This window comes from Daktulosphaira vitifoliae, unplaced genomic scaffold (genome assembly GCF_025091365.1).
Source record: "Daktulosphaira vitifoliae isolate Bord-2020 unplaced genomic scaffold, ASM2509136v1 Scaffold_2, whole genome shotgun sequence".
Classification (NCBI taxonomy): Eukaryota; Metazoa; Arthropoda; class Insecta; order Hemiptera; family Phylloxeridae; genus Daktulosphaira; species Daktulosphaira vitifoliae.
The window spans coordinates 13644988-13663768 of NW_026099573.1; the positions used below are offsets into that span (position 1 = coordinate 13644988).

At 26.9% G+C, this 18781-nt stretch overlaps 1 protein-coding gene across 1 annotated transcript; it reads left to right on the forward strand.

The window, feature by feature from the left end:
* The first annotated feature begins 789 nt into the window (after positions 1 to 789).
* On the forward strand, positions 790 to 17919 carry LOC126897422 (kinesin heavy chain). The gene is made up of 19 exons (XM_050670984.1): positions 790 to 1731; positions 4573 to 4660; positions 4916 to 5143; positions 7412 to 7555; positions 7629 to 7753; positions 8573 to 8826; positions 9244 to 9381; positions 10435 to 10532; positions 13292 to 13479; positions 13897 to 14103; positions 14235 to 14381; positions 14461 to 14607; positions 14891 to 15059; positions 15368 to 15486; positions 16260 to 16538; positions 16600 to 16809; positions 16877 to 17012; positions 17077 to 17169; positions 17309 to 17919. Exons 1-19 carry the CDS (start codon positions 1585 to 1587, stop codon positions 17326 to 17328), a joined length of 2937 nt encoding a protein of 978 aa, XP_050526941.1. The 5' UTR covers positions 790 to 1584; the 3' UTR covers positions 17329 to 17919.
* The last annotated feature ends 862 nt before the right edge of the window (positions 17920 to 18781 follow it).

Genomic DNA, 18781 nt, shown 5'->3' on the forward strand with positions numbered 1-18781 from the left:
GTGCGCCGAAACATAAGTTTCTACCCATAAAGCCAAGCTGACCCCCAAAAAATGAAATAATGTATAAAAATATAATTAAAAAAAAAATTATATTAAAGGGTTGGCCTCCTTTGTGTAGGGTAAGACGGAGTAAGATGACAAATTCAGTATTTAGTAAAATCAATCAGTTATGGCAGCACATCTTCGCAAACATAAAATTGTCTTACGATACACTTTGTTACCCCGCCATATGTTTACAATATTAAATATTAAACCCAATTTACAAATTTTGTAGATTATTCTCTTTATTATTAAACTTTGCTTCTATAAATATAAGGGATCCTATTGCCTTTCCGAGCAACCCCTAAAGACGGCCCTGTATACAGGATAGATTTAACGGTAGGTTTTAAAAATACTTTTCACGTGGCACACATTTTTGGGATCTTCGAGCGTTAATCGAAAAAAACAAATTCAACCTCTTAAACGTTTTAATGATCCTCGAAAATCAAAAATGCAATTAAAGGGACTAAGCCACCCCTCTTTGGCCTTTGCAGGAGATCCGGATTTTGTTATAAATTTCCCATAGAAAGGAGAATTTTGAAGTAACGGCGCCATCTACTATTTTACATGTATTTTTCCAATTCTCCCACTCTGTTATTTTAATTTTGTACTACGAAAATACGTTCATGGCTAGAGCTCACTGCTTATCTAATTTTTCTCCTATAGAATTTATATAACAAAAATTGGATCACATTCCTCCCATTCTCGCCGACATAGTCGTGTCCAGTCTATTTTATCATAGTTTGTGGTTTGGAAGTTAGCGGCATAATTTTATTTTATCAGTTCTTTACCGTTTACGATTATCTTAGAAAAATGTTTCAAAGAACGTTCCGGTCGGTGACGTAACGCTGCGGCTGACTGCTTTGTTTGCTGATTATTTCGACGGTATTGCGTTCATAGCTCCGACCACACAAAGTACTCCGTGGCAGCTACCGTTGTACCTCCCACGTTCACTGCTGCTACTAACGATAATAGCAGCAATTGGTATTGCGGACATCTGAGGAAGGAACCATATCGAATCGGAATTGTCGTGTAATCACCGACCGGGTTAGGTGTGTTGTAGTTTTTTCGTGGTAATATTTTATATAATTTTTTTTTTTTTTAGTTTTATTTTTTGGTATATTTTTGAACTTTAAGTAATAACATTTCCAAGTACTTATGATAATTTTGTACAGCGACACTGTTCGTAGTCAATTGTAATCACTGTACATTTGGTATTTGTAATTAAACTATTAAGTGTTACTAAAAAATAATTGTAATTGATGTTATTCAGCTACTTCGAATGCTGTCTTTTTTTAGTTTGTACTAGACACATATCTACACACAACAAATATATTAATGACAATAATAACCATGATGTTCATCAGTTGTTAATGAAATTATATTTGTGCAAGCCAATGCATTAAGTCAAAAATCAGTTTGTTAACATACTGTTTTATTATTGCGCCTTTGCGTTATTTACAGTATCATCATATAATATTATTCACTTATAAATAGTGAATATTTATACTTCGATTTTAAGTCTAAACAAATAAAAATTCAAAAATGGCTGCAGAAAGAGAAATTGCTGCTGAAGACTCCATTAAAGTTGTGTGTCGATTCCGTCCTCTTAATGATTCAGAAGAAAAAGCTGGTTCTAAGTTTGTAGTAAAGTTTCCTACTGGACCTGATGAGAATTGTATAACCATTGGAGTGAGTACCATTAAATAACTTAATTTTTTGTTCATAGTATAGCATTAGTCGAACTGATCAACTGTTTTCAAAAATTTCCCCATTTAATTATTAATATGTTAATTAATTTTTAATGTACTTATAAGCAAATAAACAAAATATAATAATTAAAGGTCTTCTTTTCTTAACTTGAACATTTTTTTCACTTTTAAAATTTAATAGGATAGCTATCACAGATATATAATATCACATTTAGTGCAACAAAAAAAATTAGTTAACTTTTTCCCTTATAATTTTCCAGTAATTAATATACTTGTAAACTATAATCAGAAAATTTTTTCTCATCAAAATTCTTTACATAATATTAAAACAAAAAAAAATTCTAGAATGTATATTTTTTAAAAACAATAAGGGATAAGTTACTTTTTTCCACAAACTGAGGTTTGTGGAAAAAAGTAAAGAATTTATTATTATAACCCATGTATAAGTTTTAGTTTTAGTTATTAGTGAGGTGGACATCATGTCCATTGACATTTATTAGAGGTTTTAGACCCCAAATGCCAGCACCTACCTTTTCTGATTTTTTGGATCTATCTGTATGTATTACAAATCCTCCTTTCTCAGTGAGATGGTTAAAATTCCATTCTCTACGTATAGTGATTTCCTCTTTGTAAGAAATGTTATTCTTAAGAACTGGTTTGATATAGTCCAAGGGGTATTCCAAAAAGCTCTGGTCTATCTCCTTTAGTATTTTACCGTGTTCTGCTGTGTCAATCTCCTAAGTCCAAGTACCTAAGTTGTGGAATCTTAGTGCTATGGCTTTGGCGTGAGCTTTAACCTCTAGGTGCAGAGGAGGCAATTCGATTAGTGCCTCTAATGCGACCGTTAGTGTAGTTCTTAATGTTCCAATGATGGCTATGGCAGCCATTCTGTGTATGCAACTAAGTTCTTTTCTAGCTGTAACAAGTGCTGTTCTGGTCCACCAGACTAGGGCACCGTACAATATCATAGGTTTAATCACTGAAGTGTACAACCAATACATAACTATTGGTTTAAGACCCATGTCTTTCCCATGGCTCGTTGCAAGTCCACAGTATAATCATTGCTTTTTTGATTTTTGACTCAACATGTGATTTCTATTTTAGCTTACTATCTAAGATAATACCCAAGTATTTTACTTCTGTTTTTAAGCTAATTTCTTATCCATTTATTGTAAGAGTGCCAAGACTGTCAAGTCCTGTTCTCCTTCTAGTGAACATAACGACCTCTGCTTTATTTGGATTAACAGATAGACCATACTTACTGCACTATATGTGTATAGTGTTTAGTCTCTGTTGTGCTAAGTCTATAATACCCATGTATAAAATATGACTCAGTTTTCTTTAATTTCTAACTTTTTAATATTAATATTGTTTTAAGCAGTGACAGTCCAAGCTTTTAGTGGACTTTGAGGAAAATAAATGAATATTTATGTAGGCTTTCAAAGTCTGCCAAAAAATTTTTGGGAGGGAGATTATTTTCCTCTGCATTGTTAATCACCAAAATACTAATGAGCAAAAAAAAGTTCATCAAATCAAATGTTTTATGTGAGACTATAAAATTCAAACATTGCTAGTAAATTAAGGATTACAATCCCCTAACCTCCTCTAAATACACCATTGACCACTTCAACATATTAATATTGTATCTCAGTTAGTAAAATGTTGAAATTTTAGTAATATTATGGTTTAAGAACTATGGTATGTTGTTTGATTGCCCCCTTTGTTCTTTGAAATTGCTCCTAGTTTAATGTTTGATGAAAGGAAAAAAAATCGAATGATTCACATAAATATATTTGTTAGACTATATTGTGGTGTTTATCAAAAACTTCACTATAATTCACATTAAATGTTGTTATTTATTCTTTTTGATAAATTTTATTTTTAAACATGCTTACTGTTTTAAAAATAGAGTAATAGTTAATAACTAGGCTTTGCCAGATCCCTTACGCTCTTATGGCACATTAGGCATTATGGGCTGTTCTTCAGGTAGTCCACCTTGTTCAGTAAGAGTATCCGGCTATGCTAGGCTCGATATATGTTGTAAAAAAAATATAATTTCAAAAGCAGTTTACCAAAAATTAGTCCCACATGTAAATTAAATAATAATTTAAAAAAGGATAATATACCTTTAAAATACTTAGGTGTATTCACAATTATACTTCATAATAATCTACTAAATATTATTCAAACAACAGGTGGAAGAAAAAAACTGAATAATCATAAAAAACTATTTTTTAGTGGTCGTATTATCAATGAAAATTACATAAAATTAAAACAAAAAAATTGAGATGTGCAAAGCAAAACCATATCTTACTTAACACTATGCTTGTGGAATTAAAAAAAGAAAAGAAAAAGAAGTTCAATAAAAAATTTTAATAAATTTTTTTTAATGTTTTATTATATAATAATTACAACATCTAGCATTTTGAAATTATTAGATAACACATTTTACCTGTTATTTCCCTTACAAAAGATTAAATCTTTTTTATTTAAAGGCTTCAATTAGCTTAAAGACTTCATATTGTAAGGACAATGAAATAAATATATATAAAGCAATAAAAACTTGAGATTTCATTATTCAAGTTGCATGTTATAAATTTCTTTTAGCTAAGATGCTAAGCTGAGAAGGTATTAATTTTACTATGATATGTTTTTTTTTTAATTTAAGAAACATTTTTAATAGTTGAGAATAGTGGCAGTTTATTAAACTTTACTGTGTTTATATTAATCTAGCATTATAGCTTATTTTTTATTATTAATGATCCTATTACTAATATCTATAGTAATAATTTTGTAAAATAACCTTGTTTCCCTTTTTTAGGGAAAAGTATACTTATTTGATAAAGTATTCAAACCAAATGCTTCTCAAGATAAAGTATATGGGGATGCTGCTAAATCAATTGTTTCCGGTAATTTTATATTGATTGATCTAATATTATTAACAAATTGTAACTCTTATTAGTTTTTTGACAAGAATGAAATTAATATTACTAAATGCATTTTGTATTTTCTGAATTAAAATTTTTTTTTTCAAAGTTTGTTTGTAAAAAACCTAGCTTAGTCGGTTTCATAGAAAATACTAGCTTTAACTTATTCTTGTAACTGTTGGAAATTTAGATATAAGGTAGAACTACAATTTTTGTAATTTTTTATGTTGTAATCAGATGTTCTTTGTGGATATAATGGAACTATATTTGCATATGGTCAAACATCTTCTGGTAAAACTCACACAATGGAAGGAGTTATTGGTGATCCATCAAAGCAAGGAATTATACCACGTATAGTCAATGATATTTTTAATCATATCTATGCTATGGAGGAAAATTTAGAGTTTCATATAAAAGTATCATACTTTGAAATATACATGGATAAAATTCGAGATTTATTAGATGGTAATACAAAGTATAAAAATATAAAAAATTTTAAACCTAATATTAAAACTTGTAGTTGTTATGTAGTAGGTATTATATATGCTTAAATCATAGAAATATAATCATTTTTATTCTCACATATTTGTGACTTTTTCTAATTTAGGCAGTAATTTGATAAAACATTAAATATTAGACATTTTGCACTTGAGACTATATTTTTGATTTACAATTTTTTACACTAAGTATTATTATAATATTAATTTATATTTGAGTGATTCTTTTAATAACACAAAAAAAATTTTTGTTACACTCATTGAAAGAAAAATTAAGTAAAAAAAAAACGGTAGCACAGTGGGGTCGCGGCATAGTGGAGACATTGCATAGTAGGGTCCAGTATAGATTTAATCTGACAGTGATTAAAATCACTATCATAAGAAACGCTTCGATGCAAATCTGTAGATAGTGTTTAATTTTAAAAAATTGATGGATAATTGCAAAAGCAACATCAACTTCTATTAAAATAAAATACAAAACCCATAATTATCATACAAAAATAGTATATTTTTCAATATGGTAGCCATTTGCGTATAGAAGATAGATCGTCGGGACAAATTTTTTTTTTTCATTTTGTAGTACATAAAATAAGCTTTAATTTTATATATGTTTAAAGGACGCAGTATTTCCGGAACATTTTCAAAAATTAAGTTGAAAAAGTTATTTTTTGTAAAAAAGTTACTATTTTAAATCCTCCCAGTGAGCAGAATAAGTGTTAGATTTTCAAAAAAAATTATATCAAATGAAAGGGAAATATCTAAGGTTTCAATACAAAAAAATATTATTTTTATTTGTTCATTTTTGAAAAAGTTATGGCAGTTTTAAGTACAAAAAACATCCCGATAAAATGTAATTTTTATCGCAAACATTACATTTTTTTTTAAATTTTCGACAGCCATTTGCGTATAGAAGATAGATCGTCGGGAAAAAATTTTTTTTTTCATTTTGTAGTACATAAAATAAGCTTTAATTTTATATATGTTTAAAGGACGCAGTATTTCCGGAACATTTTCAAAAATTAAGTTGAAAAAGTTATTTTTTGTAAAAAAGTTACTATTTTAAATCCTCCCAGTGAGCAGAATAAGTGTTAGATTTTCAAAAAAAATTATATCAAATGAAAGGGAAATATCTAAGGTTTCAATACAAAAAAATATTATTTTTATTTGTTCATTTTTGAAAAAGTTATGGCAGTTTTAAGTACAAAAAACATCCCGATAAAATGTAATTTTTATCGCAAACATTACATTTTTTTTTAAATTTTCGACAGCCATTTGCACATAGAAGATAAGATGTCGGGACAAATTTTTTTTTTTCATTTGATAGTATATAACATAACCTTTGATTTGATATATGTTTAAAGGACGCAGTATTTCCGGAACATTTTCAAAAGTTCAGTTGAAAAAGATCTATGTTTTTTACAATATTTTAAGTTTTGAACGCCCCCTATATAAGGGGAAATTGTCCAATTTTAATAAAAAGTATGTCAAATGAAAGATGTACTTATAATGTATTTAGAAAAAAAAAATTTGTGCTGATATATACATTTTTCAAAAAGTTATAGCATTTTTAAGTTGAAAATTTAAAATCGAAAATCGAAAATTTTAACACAAAAATAGTGTTTTTTTAACTACGGCAGCCGTTTAAATGTAGAAAAAAAAGTGTCGGGACAAATTTTTTTTTTTCATTTTGTAGTACATAAAATAAGCTTTAATTTGATATATGTTTAAAGGACGCAGTCTTTCCGGAACATTTTCAAAAATTAAGTTGAAAAAATTAATTTTTGTAAAAAAGTTGCCATTTTAAATCCCCCCCAATGAGCAGGTTAAGTGATAGATTTTCAAAAAAATGATATCAAATGAAAGGTAAATATCTAAGGTTTTAGTATAAAAAAAAATTATGTTGATTTGTTGATTTTTCAAAAAGTTATGGAAGTTTTAAGAAAAAAAAGTGAAAAAATTTCGAAAATTAGCGATTTTTAAATTTGTAATTTTTTTGGATATTTCCCCCATTTGCGGGGAACGAGGGAATTTTTTTCAATTTTTAAGGGTAATGTCTTCAACTAGATACGATTTGTGATCTTTTGACGTATTTTTGAAAGAAATCGGTCCAGTGAGAGCTGAGAAAAAGTGGCAACAGACATAAAAAAAAAAAAACACATCATAGTAAAATTAATACCTTCTCCGCTTCGCATCGAAGCTAATAAACGTTTTTAAATTATTTTTGTGTTTTTTTCAGTTTCTAAAGTAAATCTAAGTGTACATGAAGATAAGAACCGTGTTCCTTTTGTAAAAGGTGCTACAGAACGTTTTGTTTCTAGTCCAGAAGAAGTATTTGCTGTGATCGAAGAAGGAAAAGCAAATAGACATATTGCTGTGACAAGTAAAACATTTTTACTAGCCTTTTTTTATTTTTATCAATTTTATGGTTAATTATATGTGTTGTTTTTCTATAGATATGAATGAACACAGTTCAAGAAGTCATAGCGTCTTTTTAATAAATGTCAAACAAGAAAATTTAGAAAATGAAAAGAAATTGTCTGGTAAACTTTATCTAGTTGATTTAGCTGGTAGTGAAAAGGTATTTATTTTGCTACTTATTTTAAGTTAAAAATATTAACCAAAATTTTAATCTGTGTACAGCCCACAGGGTAAATAATTTCCCTGGACATATCAATAATTTGTATAAAATATATAATATTATGTATTGATATTTGAAAACTGCAATAGTCTTGAATAACATACATAAAAATAGACTGGGTTTAGTTTTATGTTGTTTTTGGAAATTATGTGTTATCTTTAGCATCTTAAAGTCCCAGGCATTTATAATTGGAAATTTTTAATCACATATGACTGGTAAACACAATAGTTTTATATTAAGTGTTGTTTCGTACAGATGTATAGAATTATTTTTTTTTTTGTAATACGAAAAAATGACAAAGACAGTTTATAAAAAGTTATTATAGGAGTATGATGATGAGCTATGGTGTAGTTATTCTGATGACAATTTAGATTCTGATGATAACCAAAATGGTAATAATGAATATTCAGATAATACAGACACTGGAAAATCAATTGTAGATGATGTTAACTTAAAAAACTCGTATTTGGATGATTTTTTATACAAAATTATTTTTGTATAATGCTATTATTGCAGAAAATAATTATATATATATATTTTTAAATGAAAAATATTTAATCTGTGAGCATAAAAAAGACTTTTTACCATACGACGGGTTAATAATATATTAAAATAACATAATAATTTTTGTTTAAGATAAATAATATTTATTTGATTAAAAAAATAACTATTAAAACCGTTAATTTGATTACTGTTTTGCAAATTGTTTGTATAAAACTTTATTTTTTTAAGACTGATTAATTTCATATTTTTATTCAGGTAAGTAAAACTGGTGCTGAAGGTACGGTATTAGACGAAGCAAAGAATATAAATAAGTCTCTCTCAGCTTTGGGAAATGTTATATCAGCATTGGCAGAAGATAAAAAGACACATATACCCTATAGAGATTCTAAGCTTACACGTATTTTACAAGAATCATTGGGTGGTAATGCACGAACCACCATCATTATTTGTTGTTCTCCAGCATCTTTTAATGAATCAGAAACTAAATCTACTTTGGATTTTGGTAGAAGGTAAGATATATTTACTTCGAACAATGTTCTTTAGAACTATAAAATTCAGCTATCTACGTCTATTTATGAAATTCTTATTTTCTTTTTTAAATTATGTTTTTTGCTTCAGTGAATCAATATAATTTAGATTTTTATTGAATACTAATATGTAAATTGAGTTAACCATGATTCCTTAACAGATTCCCACACAGAAACTTTAACAGAATTTTAAATTTAGTTGAATTTATAAATGGCAAATAAATAATTCATTATTCTTAAATATAAGAGTTTTAAACAGACTAAGAATAGACTAATATTATATCAGTATACAAAATGAACAATTAATTAAAATATTAAAACTAAGAAAATTATGCTATAATATTATAATAAAACATTCTTGTAGCTAATATTTTATAATATGTAATTTTAATTTTATAGAGCAAAGACAATTAAAAATGTTATTACTGTTAATGAAGAGTTAACGGCTGAAGAATGGAAAAGACGTTATGAGAAAGAGAAAGAAAAGTGTGCTCGTTTCAAAGCGAAATGTGATAAATTGCAATCTGAGTTAAACCGGTAAAAATTATATATTTTTTTTTTTGATAGCTTTAAATTCTTTACTTAAATTATTACTAAACTAGGCTCCGCCGCGGACCCGGAGCCCTACGAGCCGTCATCATAAGTAGGCCACTGATTCCGGTAGGGGTACCCCGCTACGCCGGGCACGATAAGTGTTTTGCAGAAAAAATATTACATCAGAATCAGTGTAACAAAAATATATTAAAAATGTTATTATGAAAATCAGGAAAATTCAAAAAGACAATATAGTAAAATGTATTAGGTATAAGGTTAACGTTTGAGATATTCCCTTTAGGCCTATTCAAAAATTATTTTAGGAGGGTATTTAATATTTTTTACTTTGTTAAACATGTTATTGAATTTTTTTTGCTAAAAATTAAAGTAATGATGAAAAAAAGGACATTAAGTTCTTATTTATTTGAAGTTGCCTAAAAAAATATTGATAGCGCCTGGATCAAGGGGGGCCCATATCTTACTTAAATACACCCCTGGTATACACAAAAATTATTAATATTCTAATTATAATAATTGTGTTTATATAATAGACTAATTTAAAAAAAATTCTGCAGGTTATTATACGTAGGACTATGTAAAAATTTTTATTATATTATATAACATAATATATAAATATATTTTCTTTTAATAAAAAAACAACTATTTTATTATATGTTTAGTTTTAATTATAGGATTTTGAAGTGTTCTATAATCTAACAAGTTTTTAATAAAGAAAGTAACAAAGAAATATTTAGTAAATCAATAGTTATAAAAATTGTTTTAATTTATAATTTTTAAGACAATTTATACTAAATTAACAAAAATTATCAAAGTTATTTTATTTTACGTGTTATTGAATAGTATATAATAAATGAATTAACTTGTTTACTAACTAATAAATATTCCATTAATTTTTTTAGATAATAACTATAAAGTTAAAAACTATCAATAACTAAATAAAAATTGATTCTTCTTTTTAAAACGTCTTCAAAAAAAATTATAAACATAATATTTATTAAATAGATAATTGAAATCATTATATTTATTTAAATTTAGTTGGAGGTGTGGAGAAACAGTAAAAGAAGATGAACAGGTTAACTTACAAGATCCTATGGAAGCATCAACTCCAAATATTCAAGTTGATATTAAAAAAGGTATTAATGTATATATTTTTAAAATTAAGATATTAATTATTTTTAACTTATTGCCATTGAATTATAGCAGGGGTGGGCAACTGGCTATTTTTATCTGGCCCGCGTTACATTTTTAAATTGCAACATACAATTTTAAAGTTTATCGTCTATACTCTATAATCTATAATGTATAGTCTATAGTCCATACTCTATCTTATCGATATAATAATTGTTATCTGATATTGAATATCGTTAAATGTATAAATGTCATAAAATAGTTATAGTATATACACACGTATGTATACATATAGCTTTTAACCATAGCTGTTTGTAGCAACCTATTTAATTATATCAGTTTCTTTGTATCGTTTGTGTCGTGTTGTCGTTGAATTTATTATTTTCGTGTTTTTGTAGTGCCTAATAATGTCCGTAAAAAAGCGTAAAATTGATGATGAAAATAGAACTTTTAATACCTCATGGGAGAATGACTATTTATTTATTATTAACATACAAAAATAACCTCAATGTCTAGTTTGTTTAAGCGTTATTGTGGTCTTAAAAGAATATAATTTAAAAAGACATTACATGACAAAGCATTTGTCCAAATATGAAAAATACATTGGTGATGCAAGAGAGAGTGTTGTAATTGATCTCAAAAGAAAACTTCAATCATAACAAAATGTGATGACAAAAGCAACAACTTCACAACAATCAAGTTTATTGGCTTCATATATAATTTCTAACGAAATAGCAAAATCTAAAAAATCGTTGAATGATGGCGAATTTGTTAAAAATTGTGCAGTAAAAATGGCTAAATCAATTAACAAAAACAAAATTGCCAGTGAATTTGAAAAATTTTCACTTTCAAGGCGCACAGTGACACGTCTTATAGCTGACATTGATAGTGCCATTCATTAGACATTGCAAACTATTATGACGGATTGTGCATATTTTTCGATTGCATTGGATGAAAGCACAGATGTTACAGGATGTAAGTCAACTTTTAATATTTGTTAGAGTAATATATCCACAGTTTGAAGTGTATGAAGAGGTATTAGAATTATGTTCCTTGCATGAAACTACCAAAGGAAGTGATATATTTAATGCAGTAAAAAACGCAATTGAACCATTTGGTGGATTCAAAAAAATGTCATCGGTTGTGACAGATGGTGCCAAAGCTATGGTTGGCAAAAATATTGGTTTTGTTGGATTATTACGCAAATTTAACGTTAATGTTCCTGCTATATGTTGTATTATTCATCAGGAAGCGTTGTGTGGAAAAATAATGAAACTTGACAGAGTTATGAATACTGTTTTTAAAATTTCTAATCTCATTAGAGGAGGCAACCGTAGTTTAAACCACCGTAATTTTATTACATATTTGGAGGAACTTGATTGTGAGTATGGTGATTTACTATTACACACGGATGTACGCTGGTTAAGTTGTGGAAAGTGTCTAGAACGTTTTTTTTGTTTTGAGAAAAGAAATATTTGAGTTTTTTAAAACAAATATTAAAACTGATACTACGTATTTGGAAAACCAATTGGTTGATAAACAATTTTTATGTTCATTGGCATTTTTAACTGATATTTCTCAACATTTAAATAAATTAAATTTACAACTTCAAGGTAAAAAACAAACAATTTCTCAAATTATTGGATTTTAAGATAGATTCAGAAAAAAATTAGTAGTTTTTAAAAATTTAGTCGTTGAAAAAAAACTAATTCATTTTCCGTGTTGCGAAATTATAAAAATAGAATTGAACGATGAGTTTAATTTTCAACATTGCATTACCTACCTGGACGAATTAACTGTAGAATTCAAAAGATGATTTGAAGAAATTGAACTTATGCGCCCTCAAATAAATTTGTTTAATAATCCAATGGCAGTTGAAATTGAAAAGCAAGATGCTGAACTTCAATTAGAATTATGTGAGTTGCAAACAAATCCATTATTATTATCTACAAAAGAGATTGACATAAGCTTCTGGAAAAAACTACCTATTTTAAAATATCCACTTTTACGAGAGTTCGCATTAAAAATGTTATCCATGTTTGGGACTACTTAAATTTGTGAATGTACATTTTCAAACATGAAACATATTAAATCAAAGCATAGAAATCGACTTAAAGATGAAACATTAAGTCACCTACTTCGTGTTTCTTCGTCCGAAATAGAAGTCGATTTTGCCGCGTTGTCATTAGAAGCGACACATGCTCAAAACTCCCACTAAACAAATATCTATTTATATTTAATTAAATTATTTTAATAACCCGTTTTGTATTATTACATTATAAACAAAAAAATTTTGAATGACCTTTTTTTTTTTTTTTGCTTACTATGCTCTGGCCCGCTAGATTTTAATTTTCTAAAAATTGGCCCTCTAGTAACTTTGAGTTGCCCATCCCTAAATTATAGGAACAAATCTAATAAATTTAAGAAAATTCAAATTAATTTTTTTTATCTCGAAGGAATGAAAAATGATATTACTACAAATTATTGTAGAGTTTTTTGAATTAAACAATATTTTCCTTACCAAAAATTTAAAATTTTCAATAGTTAACAAGAAAATGAGTGTCTTATCCTTAATGAATTACTCTGTATATGTCTATATATTTCAAATATTTACTTGTACTTTAGACTTCTAATTTTAGTTATATAACAATAAATTATTAAATAGTTATAATGTTAAAAGTATTTCTTTCAAGTAGTAGTAAAATTAAATAATTTATATAATTATTTAAATAATTGAAATAATAATCAATTTATCTATTTATAGAGTTTGGTGGTCCAGTACCAGCAATACCAGGCGGTGTTATGACAGAGTCTATGTCAACCGAAGAGCGACAAAAGCTAGAAGAAGAACGTGAAGCTTTATATCAACAATTAGATGACAAAGATGAAGAAATAAATCAACAAAGTCAGGATATTGAAAAGCTTAAAGAACAAATTATGGAACAAGAAGAGGTTATTTAAACAGCCCTTTTTTTAATTAGTATATCAATGCAATATTTATGACTTTTGGTATTAATATAAAATAAGGTTATTACAATTAGTATAATTTATATGGGAATATGAAGGCTTAAGTTTCCATAAACATATTTTTAGTCCCCACAAATGAACAGAATTTTTAAAAATGAAAAGAAAAGAGAAAGCAAATTATTAGGAAAAATCCTTGCCAGGTCTTATAAATTATGCTACCCAAACTTATGAAATAGAGTATGGGTTTATAGCTTTCCTCCAAACAAATTTTCAAACTATACCCATCATAATTACGTTCTTGAAAATTTTGAAAGTTCTCATTGCATTATAGAATTTTTTTAATCAAATATTTTGTGTAATTTGCATACTTTACAAAATTTATTTTATATATTTATGTAATAGCTCTTGACATCAACACAAAGGGATTATGAACAGTTGCAACAAGAAATGCATCGTATTACTCAAGAAAACGAAAGTGCCAAAGAAGAAGTTAAAGAAGTATTACAAGCTCTTGAAGAACTTGCTGTTAATTATGACCAAAAAAGTCAAGAAGTTGATGCTAAAAATAAAGAAAATGAAAATCTTATTGAAGAATTATCACAAAAAGAGGTAAATATAAAAAATATAATTAATTTAAAAAATACAATTTTCAATGACAATATAAATTAAATTAATTATTTACTGAACTCAATTCTTAGTTTATTATATATTTTTTATTTATCTTGTTTATTATTTTTTAGTCATCTTACAATATGGCTTCTTCTGAATTACAACAATTAAAAGATATGTCAGCACACCAAAAGAAACGTACAACTGACATGCTCTCAAATCTTCTCAAAGATATTTCAGAAATTGGTGTGGCTATAGGTAGCGAAGCAGAATTAAATGTAAGTAATTACATATTCATTTTCTCTTTATTCAACCAGTCCAAGTATAACATTTTTTTTTTTTAATTATGTTGTGAAGCAACAAGCCATAAGTGATGGAAATTGTAAATTAGAAGAAGAATTTACTGTTGCCAGGCTCTATATTAGCAAAATGAAATCAGAAGTTAAAAATTTAGTTCAACGATGCAATTTCTTTGAAACTAATCAAAGTGACATGAATAAAAAGGTATCATTTATCTTCCAGTTTAATATAAAAATGAGTACTAAATTAAAAAAATTTGAAATTTCCCTTATCTTTTAACCACTTTATATAAAGTTTTTTAAGTTGTTGCACTTGCTAATATGTACAATATAATTATTTATTTCGTATCAATATATTATGACTAAATTAAAATTTATTTATTGATTGGTAAAAATTTAATTAAATTTTTTTTTTAATAACTTATGTAACTTTTTAATGTTATTTATAAAATTAATATTTCTTTAATAAATTAGTGTTTTTTATTTAGGTTAGTGACTATGAAAAGGAACTTGCAGAGAGTAGATTGAAAATATCCCAAAATGAAGCTCGCTTGAAATCTATGCAAGAATCATTGAAAGAAGCAGAAAACAAAAAACGTGCTTTAGAAGAAAATGTTGATGCATTAAGAGAAGAATTTGCTAAAGTTAAAGCTGCGGGTATGCGTAACCAAATTTTTTAGCAATTGATAATTTATTTATTTGTACAAGGTTATTGATTTATCGCTGAATGCAAAATTTTTAACACTTCTCTTTAAGAACAATTGCTCTTTTTTTTATAAAAACCTAATAAAGACAATATATAGACCAGTTGAGAAAAAATTTGCTGAATTAACATTTTTTTGTAAAGGGTAACTTTTTATAGGATGTCCTCTGGTTAAATATTAATTTTTTTTTATACATAGAAATGATATGAAAGAGTTGTTTGAATTTCGTTTTTTTTAACAAACTTAATTAATTTAATTTAGAGCAAGTACATATTGTATCATCATCTAAAGAAAAAGCTGAAGAAAAAGAAAAGGCAACTAGCATGCGTGCTGCTCTTGAACAACAAATGGATCAGTTACGAGATGTTCACCATAAACAGGTGAGTTTATATTACAATAATTAATTATTTATATTTTTTTTATTAAGTTTAGAAAATAATTTTGGAAATTAATTTTACTTACAAAAATAAAATAAAAATAATAACAAAAAATTTAAATTTTAAATAATTGAAAAAAGAATATTTTATTTTTCACATGACTGTAGAACTATCTAATGTTCTGTGGCAGTGATTTTATTTTATTAGAGAACTTTTATTAGGTTTTTAGTTTGATCTTATATAGTATTCCACAAAATGCCTATTTTTAATTTATTGACATCAATGTTTTCATCATTTTTAGTGTTTGCTACCGCTCCAGTTTGTATATTAATTACTGTTATTTGACAATTTGTGGTCTTTGAGCAATTCACAAATAATAAACACATTTTTAAGGCATTATGAAATCATACTACCAAAATGACAAAAATATGGAAAAGACTAAAAAAAACTTTATTCTACCCTGTGTAAATAAAAAGTACCCATTTAAAAAAAATTAATAACAGCTTTGTATGTTTGCATTGCCCCATTAATAAAAAAAATTAACACCTACACTAGTAGGAGGGAGGGATTGGAAATTTAATTAATAATCATTACTTATTAAATAATTGTTGCTCTATTATTTTGATGTTCATTACTTAAGAAATAATATTTCTTAATCTATTATCAAAAATGCTAAATAATGTTAAATAATAATATGTACTAACAAATATGAAAAATAAATAAATAATGATTTCTTAATATTTAAAATAATTATATTTTATGTAAAATAAATTGAGGTTGCTGAATTAAGAGATGAAATTAGTGAAAAACAAGCTTTAATTACTGAACTTAAAGATCAAGTACAAAAATATTCATTAGCTCTACAACAGTTACAAACTGATTACAACAAATTACTCCAAGAAGATCAAGAAAAGAGTCAACGTCTTCAAGAATTTGTTTTAGCAAATGAACGTCGTGAACAAGCTCGTAAAGATCTGAAAGGTTTAGAAGACACAGTTACCAAAGAGCTTCAAACATTACATAATTTAAGAAAGATATTTGTCCAAGATTTGCAAGTGGGTTTTTATAAACTTTTGCTATTGTTTTATTCTAAATTTATCTATATTTTTATTGTAGTCACGTATGAAGAAATCTGCTACTGTTGATGATACAGATGAAGCTAGTAGTGGTGGTACTTTAGCTCAAAGACAAAAGATCAGTTTCCTAGAAAATAACTTGGACCAGTTAACTAAAGTTCATAAACAGCTAGTTAGGGATAATGCCGACTTACGTTGTGAACTACCCAAATTAGAGAAAAGATTGCGTGCTACAATGGACCGAGTGAAGGTTTGTTAGTTAAAAAAAAAATATTTTGAACTCTACTGTTATAAAATAAATGGTAATTATAATATAGGCCCTTGAAGCAGCTTTAAAAGATGCTAAAGAAGGTGCTATGCGTGATAGGAAAAGGTACCAATATGAAGTTGATCGTATTAAAGATGCTGTAAGGCAAAAGAATTTAGCTCGCAGAGGTCCTAGTCCACAAATTGGTATATTTAAAAAAAAATAGGTATCATTAATTTACATTATCTTATATCAATTTGTTATTAATAGCTAAACCAATAAGGGCTGGTCAACATAATATTATTGCAAGTAATCGAATAACTGAAGATGAACTTAAAAAACGAAAAGCAGCAATTATACCTGGTATGCTATATTATTCACCAACCTAAATATACTATTTATATAAAATCCTTAGGGTGCTAAAATTATGTAAAACACACACATAGATGTAGGGTTCTTTTATTCTATAATAATAATTAAATATTTTGTTTTTATTTTTCAGAGTTAACTGAAACTAGTTGAAGAGCTTTTTTTACATTTAACTTTTTTTTAACTATTCTCATATACTCTTGCCAAATAAGCATTGTTAGATTGCATGGTGGAAGTATTTGAAAAAAAAATGAATTAATACTATTTATGGAAATAATTTTTGCTACAATATTTTAGATTATAAATTTATTTTATCTTGCACTCGCTGTTGTATTTAAATACATCAACAATTTACATCTTTATGCAACTGGTCATCTATTTCTCAGTGCTGGACTCTGCCAAATAAGAAAATGGCATGTACTCTTAAAATATGTATCTGATGGTGCTGTGTATACACTAATTCCCCATTTGTACTTATTAATAATGCAAAAAAAATCAAAATAATTTGAACAATATTTTTCTTTAAGTTAAACAATAACATTCAGCTTCAAATTATTTACATTTTAGTGAAAAACATTATTATTTTAAAATATCTATTTTTAAAAGTTAATGTTTAATTTATTTTTAACACAACAGCATGTGTTTTTTATTTTAGACATCTGATTGTGCAACTACGTCTTTATTTATTTATACATATATTCCTATATATTTTTTTTCAAATAATAAACGCTGTTAACTAAATGATATTTTGGTATTTTTATGTTCTTTTTTTTTTATTATAAATATTTTGAAAGTATTAGTAAAAAATTATGCATATCATATTATACAATTGGTTACAGTATATCTAGAGACTTATAAAAAAGTTTTTTATAAAAAGTCATAGGTCAATTTTGTTGTAAACTAGTGTAATCAGAATTTTGAAAATAAAATAAAAAAACGGTAGCACAGTGGGATCGAGGCATAGATGGGACAAGTATAGATGATATCTGACAGTGTTTAAAATCACTATCATGAAAAACGNAGATGATATCTGACAGTGATTAAAATCACTATCATAAGAAACGCTTCGATGCAAATCTGTAGATAGTGTTTCCTTTAGAGAAATTGGTGAATTATTCCAAAAGCAACATCAACTCTTATTTCTTTAATTATATCCTGATTAGTAGTTCTTTGATTTTAAAATGTAATATATAAATAAATACTAATTATAGTATTTAAATTTAGTATGAAGTTGTGAGGCCAGCTATGATGTATGGTTCATAGTGTTGGGCGGTTGATAAGAAAGTAGAGTAGAGAATAAGTGTAGCAGAGTTGAGAATGCTTAGTTGGATGAGTGGAGTGACTAGAGAAGATAGGATAAGATGAGAGAAAATAGACTTAGATTGTTTAGTCATGTTATGAGGAGAGAAGAATCGGAAGCTGTAAGAACAGTTATAGANGGTATGAGGAAAGAAGAATCGAAAGCTGTAAGAACAGTTATAGAAATGAATGTTGAAGGAAGAAGAGATAGATGAAGACCAAAAAAGAGATGGAGGGATGCTATTGAATGCGATTTGAGGACAGCGTAGAGTTGCGTAGAAGATGTGGGAGATCGTGTCAAGTGGAA